General features: G+C 48.2%; 1 protein-coding gene across 1 annotated transcript in view; it reads right to left on the minus strand.

The window, feature by feature from the left end:
• LOC141963289 (IgGFc-binding protein-like) overlaps positions 1-14,545 on the minus strand; it is an 80,170-nt gene that overhangs the window by 16,594 nt on the left and 49,031 nt on the right. Inside the window, exons 48-65 of the mRNA XM_074912483.1 lie at positions 14,169-14,446; positions 13,277-13,875; positions 12,329-12,893; positions 11,984-12,183; positions 11,502-11,882; positions 10,854-11,140; positions 9,905-10,176; positions 9,212-9,361; positions 8,739-8,995; positions 8,552-8,636; positions 8,026-8,118; positions 7,640-7,732; positions 7,248-7,340; positions 5,628-5,875; positions 5,175-5,352; positions 3,530-3,638; positions 2,935-3,026; positions 2,137-2,313 (exon numbers count right to left, since the gene is read on the minus strand). Of these exons, the coding sequence (XP_074768584.1) occupies positions 2,137-2,313; positions 2,935-3,026; positions 3,530-3,638; positions 5,175-5,352; positions 5,628-5,875; positions 7,248-7,340; positions 7,640-7,732; positions 8,026-8,118; positions 8,552-8,636; positions 8,739-8,995; positions 9,212-9,361; positions 9,905-10,176; positions 10,854-11,140; positions 11,502-11,882; positions 11,984-12,183; positions 12,329-12,893; positions 13,277-13,875; positions 14,169-14,446 (4,157 nt within the window). The remainder of the gene's footprint in view (positions 1-2,136; positions 2,314-2,934; positions 3,027-3,529; positions 3,639-5,174; positions 5,353-5,627; positions 5,876-7,247; positions 7,341-7,639; positions 7,733-8,025; positions 8,119-8,551; positions 8,637-8,738; positions 8,996-9,211; positions 9,362-9,904; positions 10,177-10,853; positions 11,141-11,501; positions 11,883-11,983; positions 12,184-12,328; positions 12,894-13,276; positions 13,876-14,168; positions 14,447-14,545) is intronic.

The raw sequence follows: 14,545 nt of genomic DNA on the forward strand, positions 1-14,545 counted from the left end.
TGTCATCTAAAAAAACCCTAAAAATTGTTTCTGGCTAGATTCTATGATATTTACTTCTGTTCCTACAGCAGGATCTCTTAGTCTTGTCAGGCAATTAAGGCAGTATCTCCAGTCATCTAGACAGAACACCTGCCCTTTGTCAGGTTCCTAACTGAGGTTTTATTTGAATTCCTGATGGAGGGAGCAGCTGAGAGTCAATCCTCTTAACGTCTCTAAATCTTCCCTATCACTATAATCAAGCCATAGAAATTTAGGTCCTGGGCTATGGTCTCAGACTATGGAGTCTGGATGTCCTTAGCTTTAATCTGGTTTGGAGGGTTAGAAGCTTGTTTCTTGCTCTTTCTTCTTTTTATTTATGAATTCTCTGTGCTCTGTCTTCCCAGGGCTAACTTACTGGATGCTTTAAAGCTGTTCTAAAGTCATAGTAGCTGTTTTTCCAAACTGAGCAGCTTCCAGAATATCTCTCCCTCTCTCTCTTTTTTAAAATTTTATTTTATTTTATTTTATTTTATTTTATGGTTTAGTTTCAATGCAGAGTTATTTGTTGATCAAAGAAAAAAAGGTGCAAATCTACAGAAGTTAATACAGTGGTAACTGGTATAATGAAAATTAGCGTCAAAGACAAAAAAAACATAGAGAAAAATTATGGTTTATTTTGTTATGGTTGACCTTTAGAGGACTTTTTTTTTTTTTTCTCTGGGTGTGTACTTTGTGGATATAAAGGTGTAGTGGTGTGCTCTGCCCACCCACTCCACAACCTGACCTGTATTTCCCATAGCCCTATTCAAGTGATAACCACCAGTGGTGGTGGGTCGTAATGGATATCTTTGGTTGTGATGGATGCATCTGTGTTTGGATGCATCTGACTCAAAGTGGATTCCCAGGAGACAGATAACAATACAATAGTCAAGTGCTAATTTGAACAATGCGCCCACCTACCCATGGTGCTGGTCAATGTCCAACTCAAGCCAAATTTGGAAGAAACTGACTTCTGTAGTCAGTATGTAAATATGACTATAAGTCAATTATTTTACTCCATAAATAGTGGACAGCCCAGAGTTTGTTGAGCTCTCCTGCATGGCAGCAGGCTGCATGCCAGGATCTCACACTGAGTAGGGACACCTATCAAGGTTACTCCTCAAGGTTGAGAGAGTCCTTGCTGCAACAGATTCTTGGTAAGCGGTTAATAGCATGCTAAACTTTGAAATCCTAATGGAGTGATACAAAGGATTGATTGTGCACATAATAATCCTTTAGACATAAACCATTGACCAAGTCTGGAACTAGGATTGGATCCAGCCACATCTAGAGTCCTCTCTGAGAAGGGAGTCCATTCTGAACCTCATGACTCGATGGGAGGGTCTGTTGTGATTGAATCTTATTAAACCACTGTCACATTTGTTATCAAACTTTGGTAAATCACTGTTTCGTATCAGCAAACTTATTGCTACTTCTTCCTTACAAGTGAAGTGCATCACTCCATCTGCAGCAAATGGTCCTTTAGAAGATGTCTGGCAAGCAAAAAACTACCCAGTGCTGCATAAAATTGGCACCAGTGGAACCCCTGGAAAGCTTTACTCTAAGAAATATGAGTTCATTATATGAAATTTCCCTTAAGGTCATTTTGAAGAGAATGAATTGGGAAATAAGTGAGAATACTTGATTTCTTTGCTGTATAAATACTTTTAAACTTCCTAGAAACAATTGTTTCTCAAGGTCTCAAACTATTTTTTTTAACCAAAAGCCATCAATAAACGTTTGTGTGTGGAGGACTACCAGCTCTGCTAATAAAGAGCATGGCGGATTTTTGGTGGAGCAAAGAAACAGTTATTTCCCCAGTAAAGAAGCTCACATAAGGTACAGTTGAATGTAGTCGAACTTTTCGAAGAAATTAATAGTAAGTTATTAAAACTTGAAGAATTAGACCTGCATCTATCCAAATGTTCTTGAAAATTAGTATTTTATACAAATACTGGAATGGTACTGACACTGAAGCAGGCTCAAGACATGACAAAAGATAGACTATACTCAAAACATTGCATAAAATGAAATAACATGCATGAAAGTGGTAGAGGTGAACATGCATTCTTTTGAAGTTTAAATGCAGAATAGATATTTATAAATCACAACACTCACGACAAAGAGTAGCATTCCTCCACTCTATGCATATCCCAGCATTGATACATGACTCAGCATAGGCCTGCAGTCCATAGCATAAGGATGTTGCCTGTCCATCGGTGAAACACATGTCATAAACACAGTTTTCAAAGAAATTCTCTGGAGGAACTTGGCTATGACAATCCTTGAAGATTCCTGTGTAAATTAAGAAAGATATATAGAAGGACAGAGAAAAATTGGGAATGATAAGATCACCACCACCATCTATTTTCTGTCACAGCAAATGTATTCTGAGTGCTCCAGGCTAACTTTGTTTAGTAAGTTAAACCAACACTTGAAGCAGAGCATGCACAATATGACTTGGACTTCTGGATTAGGCTTCCTTCTTTTTGCGTGACAGATACAACATAGCTTGCATAAATTAAGAGTTGCTGGCTAGGCAAGCCACTAATTCTAAACAACTGCAGGGGCTGTCCAATGCAGGGAACATGTACAGAATTTCAGATAAAGTATCTGTAGCACATGCAATGACAGTACTCCCCGAACTATTTCTTATCAAGCAGAGTGCAAGTCACTATAAAGAAACAGCATCTATGGCTCCCTGAGCACATTCTCAGCTAAGCTTCATGGAACATTGGCACTGTCTGAATGGTTGACATATCTTGACCAAGCATCTGTGAGTTTTATGTTGGCCATTCATACTGAAGGTTTTAGATGCTTCCAGTGTGAGCTCAGAACAATGGACTACATAGAAGAGGCAACACATGTTATAATGTGCTCTATCACAAGGCTCACAGAGAATCACCAGCATACTACCTGTTGGGTCTGTAATCATGCCACATGCTGTGTTCTTCTTTGCTTCACTCTCCAGCACAGGATCACATTGCTCTTCTGTCCCACTGGAGCATCTGGAGAAAGCAAGCAAAATCAAATGTGTGTTTCACATCTCTTAATCTCAGATTTTCAGTGGAAGATTGACACATGACAACCCTGCACAACAGAGTGTATTTTATTACAATCACAAGACTTTATCCAGCTTCTGTGAAAAGCTGATGTCAGTCCTATCACTGAATAGACTCCCTTTTTGATGCCTTCTGGGTTATTCAAAGGATTATTCTTAGCTGAAAAAAATTGCTACGGAATCCAATCAGTTACTGTTTCCAATCGGGGAACTGGACTGGAGTTCCATCCCCCCTCATGCTCATCAGACAATTCCTGCTTTGGAAAACAAGACTTAAAGAACACCAGTACTCTTTTCATTCCATGTTTAATGTAAAGTGTCAGCTCACTACTTCTAATGGGCAATTGGAAGCTGTAAAGTGGACCTGGATGACGAAGCCAGGGAGTGGATGGATGTTTGATTTGATAGAGTTTGATTAGCAAATTCCATGTGATTAAATAATTTACATACATGGTATTATTCTCAGGCACAAGCCAGCTTTGTCCAAAATCAGTGGAACCACTTGCAATGTCACCATTGGGCTTTATGTTGTCGTCATTTGGATCACCATTATAATTACCTGTGAGGGTAAAAAGAGATTTATGGGACACAGGAAGTTCACACCTGTAGAACAAATCTAGGTTTCAGGCTGTAAAACTACAATGAGCTAGAGAGAGTATATATGCAAAATCAGTGTGTTGTAAGTAAGTAAGAAATAAGAGCTCAATTCTGTTTTAGACTTTGACCACTGACAAGGCCTGCTGTTTGGAGACTTGCGGACTTGAAGCAAGAAGTCTGTAAGTTCTTATATAACTAGGTCATATTGCATACAAGAGTTGCTTAGCTAAAAAAACCTCAAGTTATTTCCTTGGATCCTACCTGCAGAATGTTGGACTAAGAATCAAATGATGTTATTTGCATCATTATATTCCTAGGCAGATTTCCTGAATTGAAAGGGTGAAAAACTCACGGAGAGATAATTGAACTAGGAAATTTCAGATGATCTAAATCAAAGAATAATTAGAAATTCACAAGACAAGCTACTCTTGTAATTTCTACAGTCCCATTTCCATCCTGAAGTACATTTCATATACTCACCTGGAATTCAGAAAGTTGTTCCAACTAAACTTGCTCAGGTTCTGGCATTAGCAACATTGCTGTTGAAAAATTACTGGTTTCTACTAATTCCAGAGAGTTCCTACTCTCATTAGTTACAGAAGTCACTGTGACTCATTTATTTTGCTATCCTATTTGAATAGAATTTCTTACAAAATACAGTAGAATATGCCCTTGGTGTCTGATCTTTCTCACAGGACTCTAAAAGGCCTCTATGTTTTGTGTCATATATAGCACTTAATATTTTGGGGTATTTGAATTTTGAAAATAAAGTATGAGTTTTCTTATTCATCGAGTCTGTCAGCTCAGGAGTATGCATACTGGATCCTTGCCATTGTTTTATTTTAATGTAGACACTGCCTATCTTAGCTGGACTAAGAAGTAGGTAAAAATAAGCCTTAGTAGTTTCATTTCTCTTTTCTTTCTTTTACTTCCGTTCCCTTTTTTGTTTTTCCTTTGATCATATAAACATGATCATTCAGGTTTTATAAATACCTCCTAAAACAACACAGGAAAACAGCAGCAGGAAAGCTTGAGGATGTTGACAGTAAGCTGTTCTGAAGATTGCTCTCTGCTGTGGAAACAGCCTCAAGTTTTTGTGATTCACAAAATGAGATGGTATGTCATTTTTCACACCCAACAAAAGACAAATACATCAGAATGTAAGTAACAGAAAAATATTTGTATAGAATTCTTTAGTAGATGTGTGCAAATCTTTACTCTTAGTAAATTTTAACTATAGAACCAACATGAGGGTGGTTTTTTTGTCTAAAAATGTTATTTGTAGTTATACCTCACAACATACCAAATGGATAACATGTTACCATGAATTTTGTAAGTAATAGTTGTTAGAAATGGAAAATTTCTTCACTACTGTAAATTCCAGTTCATTTGACAAGGACTAGTTGTGTGTAGAATAAGTATGACATGCTAAGAAAAAAAGTTTAAGTAATCACCAGCCTCCACAATTCACTAAAAAGTGACTAAGGCTGTGACTTACCACAGAGACCACAGAGCAGACCACGATAACTAGAGGGCACAGAGACTTCTGCATAGTGATTTCCATCATATCTCACCCAAAGTCCAAAGTCAGTTTCCAAGAGAACATATCCACCACTGCTTTGAATACTGATCTTCTTTTCAATAAATACAGGTAGGTTCATTCTGCTGCCATTCACCTGTACAGCAAGTTGTAAAAGTTAGTGTATGGCTGCTGGGACTCCTACAACTACCAGCAGCTAGAATAGATTGGTGAAAGATACAATCTTGTGCACAAGGGAACTGGAAGTAATTAAAAAACATTTCATCTGAGCAAATTTGTTGGACATCTCATTAAAAGAGGTACATTTATTTATTTTAAAAATAATGCTTGCTATAAACTCTACAGAGAAAATATTTCATTATCTGCATGTCAGTTTAAAAAGGTATGTCTTTTAAACAAGTGTTTTCTTACATTCACTTTCTTGTTTTTCAGCAAAGAAATCTGGTTGCCATAGACTTCCACTTGCACTGACTTCACATAAGAGACTTTGGTGTTGGCTCCTCTGTGTTCATTTGTTGTGGACACATCAAAGTATGGAAGCCTCTTAGTGACACTGCACATTTTGGAGAGGGTGTAAGTGCAATTTCCCATGAAATGATGAACTCTGTTGTCAAAAGTGTTATAATGTGGATCGCCAGAGGCACTGCAGGAAGCACGGCCTGGGAGGAAAGAAAGATAGAATAATTCCCTCTGAATCTCTACCAGATTTCTGCAGTTGCTTCGTTTCCACTTCTTTTGTTTGTTTTACTTTGTAATTGCTGCTCAGATATAACAGCGATGGCATCAGTCAATAATGTTCCAAAGCCCAACTCAGCCTCCTGACTTTAGACCCATAAAGAAACTGTACTTCTGTGCATCAGAAATATATTTTAAAAAGCTTTGTTATTAAGACATCATTATATAAAGTGGAGCAGTAAGTTTTTAGTGTCCATGTATGAAAGACTGTTTCTGACTAAGTAGGAAGAATTTACTTCAAAACTGTACAGGGTTGGTTAGCCGGAGACTGATGAACTACCAGCTGTCTGGGTTCTTAACACACATCAGTTATGGAACTCCTATTGAACACTGTGTACACAAGAGGTCCTTTATATACAGTTTTTAAAAGTATCAAAGTTAATTAGCCAGTGATAATACATACAAAGAGAGGTACACAGTGTGTGCATTTGTGTGTGTGAGCTGGTGAAGATTTTGACTGTTCATAAGAAATTCCCATACTCAACAGAAAAATCTTCCCATCAAATCTTAGCAGAGTTGAGCCTGCAGGTGCTTTATTGTGCTTATTAACAACAACAAAAAATAATGAAAATAGATGATTACCTCTTCTCTGCTTTTAAATGGCGTGTTGCAAAAATAGCTACCCTTATGGTGTGTCTGCGTGTCAACCTTTACTGCTTACACACAAACAATTAAAAATCCAGGAATTAAATACATAACAATGATTAAAAAAAATGCAAAAGACATTCAAACTAGGTGAGTTAGCACTCTTTTGTATGTAAGAACCTGACACATGTAGAATATCTTAATGCCAAAATTGGAGAAAAGAAGCAGATAAAACTTACCTAAACAGACATTTTAGTGTATTTCATAAGTAATAAAATAACAGTAACCACAATGATTGAGTCTTTTCCAGGACAATATAGCTCGACTATATCCAATATAAAAACAGAATTTGGAAGCTAAATTAAATTTCCAAATGCTACAAATAATAATATCTCTATAACAGGTGAAAACTTGCCATAGGAAAGAAAAATTTAAATATTTATGGACATGGCAATAATAGGTGTGTCAGACAACTGGTCTATTGTTAACAAAAACCCCAACACTGTGGCAAAAGAGACCCACGGCAGGACTTACACAGTAACTACACAAAAAGAATCGCAGCACTGAAGGACTGTCCTAGCAGTGTAATTGGGTGAGCAAGGAAAAACTCTGACCCTCCAGTTTAAAAACACTGTCACTTTGTGGTGGAACCTAAAGAAAACTGAGAAGTTATGACAGGCAGTAAAAGATGCCTATGAGAAACGAGAGTACCTGAGCTCGGTGTGGGTCTTGGCGGCGATGGTGTGTGTGGAGGCTGCGTTGTAGTGTCTGGCGAGGGGACTGTGGGTGTTGGCGTCGATGGACCTAGCACAAGAGAGAGCTTGAGCAGATCAGCACCAAAATGAGTGTTTTGCTGCAGGCTGCTGGCCCACTCTTCCTAAACACCCCAACACCATGACCGGAGAGGCCTCAGACAGGGATTGCAGTGACTCTTCAGCAATAACTCCAGCCCTCCAGTGCCCTCAGACCAGCATAGATGGGAGATACAAAGGCATGTGCAGCCCCTTCACTACAGACACTCCATCCCATGGTCATGGGCTTTGGAGGAGCAAAACAAACACTTTCAACAAGCAGTAGAAGATGGGAATGGAACATGGCAGTACCTGAGCTCGGTGTGGGTCTAGGCGGTGATGGTGTGTGTGGAGGCCGCGTTGTAGTGTCTGGCGAGGGGATTGTGGGTGTTGGCGTCGATGGACCTAGCACAAGAGAGAGCTTGAGGAGATCTGCACCAACATGGGTGTTTTGTTGCAGGCCGCTGGCCCACCATTCCCAAACACCCAAACATTGTGACCAGAGAGGCCCTGGGCAGAGATTGCATCTCAGCAATTACTCCAGCCCTCAAGTGCTCTCAGAGCAGCATAGAGGGGAGATAAAAGGAGACATGCAGCTCCTTCCTTACAGACTCTCCATCCCTTGGCCATCGGCCCCAGAGAAAGCTAACTGAACACCTGCCAGAAGCAGTAAATGTGGGGATGGAAGATGGCAGTACCTGAGCTCGGTGTGGGTCTTGGCGGTGATGGTGTGTGTGGAGGCTGCGTTGTAGTGTCTGGCGAGGGGATTGTGGGGGTTGGCGTCGATGGACCTAGCACAAGAGAGAGCTTGAGGAGATCTGCGCCAACATGGGTGTTTTGCTGCAGGCTGCTGGCCCACCCTTCCCAAACACCCCAACACCATGACCAGAGAGGCCCCGGGCAGGGATTGCACAGCGTCATCTCAGAATGAGTCCTGCCACTCAAAGGCTCTGCCACCGGCATAGCTGGGTGTCAAAAGCCAGTTAGGCACTTCACTATCTGTGCTTGATGTGTTGGCTGTGGGCCCTGTCATACAAGAACTAAAGAGTGACTGCAGGCAGTGCCAGTGCCCCAGCCTCCCCGAGGAAGGCCTGCTTGGGCACAGGCTGCATCAGTGACCCACAGGGCACTGCAAAAACAGCCTGTGCTCCTGCCTCTAGTACAGCCTGCCGCCTCAGTCGGTGACACCTCCCAAGCTGCCCTTCCCCAAGCCAAGCCTTGTACCTGCACAGGATCCCTTTTCAATGGACAGGTCATCCAATGCTACGTCGCTCTGGATATCTTCACCCCATTCTCCCTCCAGGACAACCTACGGGAAGGGACGGTGCCCAGCATTAGCTCTGGCCGTGTGTGTGAGGTGCCATTAGAAAGCACAGTTCATCTCAGACGGAGTGAGAGCCCGTGCCCTTACATGCATATTTCCTGTGCTGTTGACCGTGATCTCTCCCAGGTTCCATCTGTCCCCATGGTTCCCAACGCTGCTCCAGACCAGCACTAGGTCTTCGTCCTTAGCCACGTACACCCGCAGGGCCATTGTTTCAGCCGCTCCGTACATGTGATACCAGAAGCGGAAGCAGTGCGCTCCTTCCGAACTGCACACGGGACTGACCAGATGAGCCACAAAGCCGGGGAGGGCATTGCTCCCTTGCAGGTAGATGTAGTAGCCGTCTGAAACAAAGCATGAGCCACACAGTCACATGCATATCACATCTAGAGAAAGCAGCCCGGGACCACCCAAGCACAGCCCCGGGAGCACCCCCTGCTGCACTTCAAGGCAGGCAAAAGGAGGGCAGAGCAAACACAGGTCCTTCGCGAGCCGCAACCCTCCCCAGCCCTCAGTCCACCTATGAACCGTGTACTGACTGTAGAGACTGCTGTTCCTACCTCCTGTCGTGTGGTCAGAGGAGGGGCCGGTGTTTTGCGTGGGCGTTGGCCCCTTGTTCCTTATCCAGTCAATGCTGCTGTAATCTGCCTGGACCCACTCACAGAAGTCATTGTCAAACGTGCAGGCGAAATCGCAGTCGCTCGGGGGAGCTGGTTAGGGTGCAGAAAGGAAAGCAGAGTTTCTAGAGAGAGGGTGGGGCCACCTTTTCCCCGTGTCCCACAGGGCACACCTACATCCCTGGCATGACCATGGCCAGGTGAGGATGGCCAGCCGAGTGCAAGTGCATGAGCTGAGTGCCTAGCACAGCCAGGAAAAAACATGGATGGCTGACAACAGTACCTGTGCTTGTCCCAGGTGCGGTTGATGTTGTTGTATGCGGAGGCCGCGTTGAGGTGTCTGGCAAGGGGGCCGAGGTTGTCGGACCTTCTGGATGTACAGTGAAACAGAGGTGGAGAAGATGTGTTTCATAACGGGGATTTGTTCCCAGATGGGGATGTTGCACCCTTCCCAAACACCCCCACACCATGGCAAAAGGAGCGCAGGACAGGAATTCCACGGTATCCCTGCCACAAAGGGGCTCTTCCCCCAAAGGCTGGCCCACCAGAGCAGGTAGGTGACACACAGAGAAGCCTGCACCACTGCTGCCCCTTTCCTTGAACATGGGCCCCAAAGGAGATCAACAGAACACTTACCACAGACGGTGCCAGCACTCCAGTCTCCCAGAGCAACGCCTGCCTCAGCACAGGCTGCGGCGTAGGCCCCCAGGTCATTACAGAACTGCTCCGTGCTGCCACCCGTGGCACACTGGTCATAGACACAGCTCTCAAAGTACGTCTTGGGTGGCAGAGCTGCGTGGCATGGCTGGAACGGGCCACCGAGTTGCGTGAGGATTGCACACTGCTTGTTGGCTGCCTCCTGCTCGGAGGGGGAGCAGGACACAGGCGGGCCGATAGCTGGGTCACACCTACAAAGCAGAGAGACAGCCCTGAGCTGACAGCAGCCTGTGGAGCCCAGCCACACCGCTTTCTAATGTCCTCCCCTGCCAACACCTGAGCCTCTCGAGTCCGGATCCCATGCTAAGACAAGGCACCCACAGCTGTCACTTGCAAGGGTGGGCAACACAATCACCACTCCCCTCCGTGGCATCAGGCGGACACAAACAAATGGCTGAAGCAGCTGCGATCGCAACAGCTTGGGAAAAGCATCGTGCCAAGGCCCTGGCCCACTCTCTCTGGGCCCAGGAGCAGTGAGATGCAGCGTGTGGAGTGGGATGGCAGGGCCCCTGCACAAGAGGTCGCCGAGGACCCCAGAGCAGAGCGCCTGTGCGGAGAGAGCACCGTGCACCCTGACCGCATGGAAGGGCCTGGACACTGCCACAAGCAAGCCAGCCTTGAGGGGAAAGGGGAACGGCCACACGTCTGGCACCCAGTTGCAGACAGGACATCCCACTGGTGGGCGGAGCAGAGAGTTGAGACGCAAGGACGATATGTCTGCTGCTGCAGAGACATTCCCACAACTGCCTGCCTCCTGTCCTTTGCCCCACGCCTGCCGTTACCAATCCTCCCTCCCTGTGCCCCTCACAAGCTCCCCTCTCCCGCGCTCCCTTTTGTCCATCATCCACGTGACGAAACAGCGACTCACGGCCACTCATCATCCGGCACCAGCCAGCTGGCTCCAAAGTCATTGACGCTGGGCACGACAACCCCATCGGGACGCATGAAGTCGTCCTGCTGGCTCCCAGTGTACGTCCCACACAGCCCACACAGCTCGCCCTTGTGCTTCTCAGACACCTTCACTAGGAGCTCGTGGTCCCCATTGAACTGCAGCTGCAGGCCCAGCTTGGTAGAAACCCGCACGTAGGAGCCACTCAGAGAAATGGTCACGCCAGGGGCAGGAGAAGCAGGCAGGGAGGCCAGAGCACCATTGATCTGCATAAGGGTGAGAGAGAGGGAGACAGAAGCATAAAGAGATGCCCTCCACTGAGAGCTCACTGTTCTTCACTGCGATGGTGCCAGGGCCCAGTGAGTCAGAAGCGCTGATGGCGTCAGAAACCCTGCCCCGTGAGAAACCCAGGGAGAACAGCAGCGACTCTGCATACGGCACACGGAAAGCTCAGGAAAACAACCTGAGAATCTGTTACTGCATGAGCAGCAGGATCTGCCCCGCTCAGAGCCTCGCCGTGCTCTTCTGTGAGCACGCCAGCAGGCTCAGGGGATATCAAGCTCTTCTTGGGGCCGCAATGGTGCTGAGGGCATCTGTTGTTCCCAGGTGTAAAAATGAGGGGCTTACGTAGACCGCCTTGTTCTTGCGCAGTGCAATGTGGAGGCCTTCCACGGACAGTGCCACAGAGTTCAGAGCCGTCCAGCTCTGGCTGCCGCGATGTTCGTTGCGGGTGGTGACACTGAACCCAACAGAGGAGTTGTCACAGCCCGTCACAACCGTGTAGTTGCAGGAGCCCTGGAAGTGGTGAAGCTTCCCATCGAAGGTGCTGTAATGCGGGTCGCCGTAGATGTGGCAGAGAGCGGTGCCGGCTGGGTAACAGCCCCTCTGGCCATTCTGGATCTTGCAGACCTCGTCCTCGCCACAGGACAGCGCAGAGCAAACCATCTGGCCGTTGGCTGCGCACCGGCACTGGCGAGTGCAGTTCTCGTTCACAGAGGACTCGCCTTGCTGCAGGCAGAGAAACACGGAGCGACAGTGTGTCAGGCAGGAAAGCAGGGGCAAGGGAGTGCCCTGGGAGGGGCGCAAGCCAGCGCAGGGTTTTCACTCACGCTGTAGTAGTTGCCCTCGAAGAGGCAGCCGCAGTGTGCCTCGGGCACACAGGTGTCTCCGCTGAGGAGGAAGCCAGAGGTACACGCACAGCCCTCCATGCAGGGCTTGGAGCAGTTCTGTGGGGCTTGTCGGTCAACACAGGTGGCAGGACAGCCGGTCATGCAAGGGTCATAGTAGCTGTTGGCGGGGCACAGAAGGGCTGCAATGGGAAGGGGACCATTAGTAAGCCCTCAAGGAAGGACAACCTTCTGGGAAGGGGAAGGCTAAAGACTTGCTTTGGCCAGAGGTTGTGGGCACGGGGAGTGGCACTCTTGCCTTCTGGCAACTGCAAGGCAGGTACTCACGGCAGAAGGTGGCATTCCTCCAGGGAAGAAGAGTGATGCCGGCTGCCTGGCATGCGTCAGCGTAGGCCTCCAGAGCGGCGCACAGGAACTCCTGGCCACCACTCAGGGCACAAAGGTCATAGAAGCAGGTCTCAAAGTAGCTCTGGGGGTTGATGACGCCATGGCACCGCTCAAAAGAGCCAGGCCTGGCAGTCAGCATGCCACAGAACTGGTCCGATCGGTAGAGCTTCTCGTCTTCCGCGCTGCAGGGTGGGGACGGGACGGGGACACCGCAAGAGGAGTCATCGTCTGGGACCTGCCAGCTCTCCCCCAGCGCATTGGAGTCTGCGGCTTGCTGCCCGTTGGGCATCATGTAATCGTCCTCTCTCCGGTTGTTGAAGTTCCCGCACATGCCACAGGTCAGGTTGAAGTAGGTGGTGGGCACCTTCACCTCCACCGAGTGGTCAGTGTCGTAGGACACGCGGAGGTTGAAGTCTGTCTCCAGGACGATGTAGCGGCCGCTCCTGCTCACCGTGATGGCACCTCCCGCTGCGCTCGCCGGCAAGGTCTGGCGCACATTGTTCACCTAGGGCAGACACACCGCAATGGGCCCCGGCCTTGGCCCTGGCCTCCCTGGGGTCCCCTGCCCCTGGGAAAGCAGCTGCCAGGCCAGGCACAGCAAACCAGTGCCCATGAGGCCCTCACAGCCAGACACCCCTGCGGCTTGCAGAGCCGTGTCTCTGTTCTGCGCTCTGCAGGGGCCTCTGCTCCACAGGGGCCACATTGCCCGTTTGCTTCTTCCTCCTCCAACCCCTCCAGAAAAGAAAAACTAAGCCACCCCGTGGCTTCAGGGGAACCCCTGTGGGCCTGGGACAACGGACATGTCCCATACATGCCAGGCCCTGCCAGGAAAAGCCAGCCCTGCCCTGCAGCTGCACCATGCTCGTGCCAGACCCCCTCGGTGCCTACCAGCACTTGGCTCTTCTCCTTCTTGACAATGGCAATGCGCTCTCCGTACACCTCAACCAGGACTTCGCGCACGTAGGACACTCTGCTGTTGCCACGATGCTCGTTCTTGGCCTCCACGTTGAAGTAGGGCAGGGAGGTGGTGTTGGAGCACACTTTGGCCAGGGTGTAGGTGCAGTTGCCCATGAAGTTGTGCGTCACCTTGTCAAAGGTGTTGTAGTGAGGGTCGCCGTGGACGTGGCAGATGCCGTAGGATTGCTCGAGGCACTGAGGCTTCCCATCCTGCACCCCGCAGTACTGGCCCGCAGGGCATGAGGCATTGGAGCACTGGACTTTGCTTCCCCGGGCGGGACACGTGCACTTTGAGGAGCAGGTGTTGTCCGTCCAGAACTCCGAGCCCACGGGGTAGTGCTGCCCGTTGTGCCAGCACCCGCACTGCTGGCTGGGCACGCATCGGTCATGGTAGAGCAGGTAGCCGCTGTCGCACACACAGCCCTCCACGCACGGCAGGTTGCAGGTAGCAGGAGCCATCGGGTCAACACAGGTGGCAGGGCAGGCTGCAGCACAGGGCTCGTAGTGGCTGTTGGCCGGACAGGTGATAGCTGCCGAGACAGAAGACATGGCCATTACCTGGAGAACATAACACTTCTTTCTGCTCTATTTTCCCCTTTGAAAAATGAAGAGTCTATATTTTCTCGGTGGTCTGCTTGGCTCCATGGGTGTTCTGAGTCGTACCTGACCCAGTGAAACAGAGACCGGTGCCTCAGCTGCTGACAGCTCCCTCTAAATCCCCACGTCACAGAACAAAGCTATTTGTAATTCTCCACCCCTCTCTTTCATTCCTGTTCTGTGTTTTCCCTAGAGTAACGATCTGTGGTACCGTGCGTGGACTTACGGCAGAAGGTTGCGTTCCTCCACGCTGGTATCTTGACACCAAGCGACTGGCAGGCATCCGCGTAGGACTGCAAGCTCTTGCACAGGGCCTCGCGGTCCAGCCCCAGCTCACACAGGTCATAAAGGCAGGTGTCAAAGTAACCGCTGGGGCGCAGCACAGCGTGGCACATCTGAAACGGGCCGCTGGTGTCAGTGAGGAGCCCGCAGAAGCTGCTGCTGGCAATGACTTGCTTGTCCGTCTCGTTGCAGGCTGGGGTGGGGAGTGGTCCGGCTGAGCAGCTGTGGAAGGACGGGGAGAAGGGCCCTTGGGTCACCTGTGGGCTTCTCCTGGTGTCTCCCCCTCCCCTTGCCCGCCACGTCCCCAGTCCTGCTGGGGGG

Source organism: Athene noctua, chromosome 8 (assembly GCF_965140245.1).
Source record: "Athene noctua chromosome 8, bAthNoc1.hap1.1, whole genome shotgun sequence".
Classification (NCBI taxonomy): domain Eukaryota; kingdom Metazoa; phylum Chordata; class Aves; order Strigiformes; family Strigidae; genus Athene; species Athene noctua.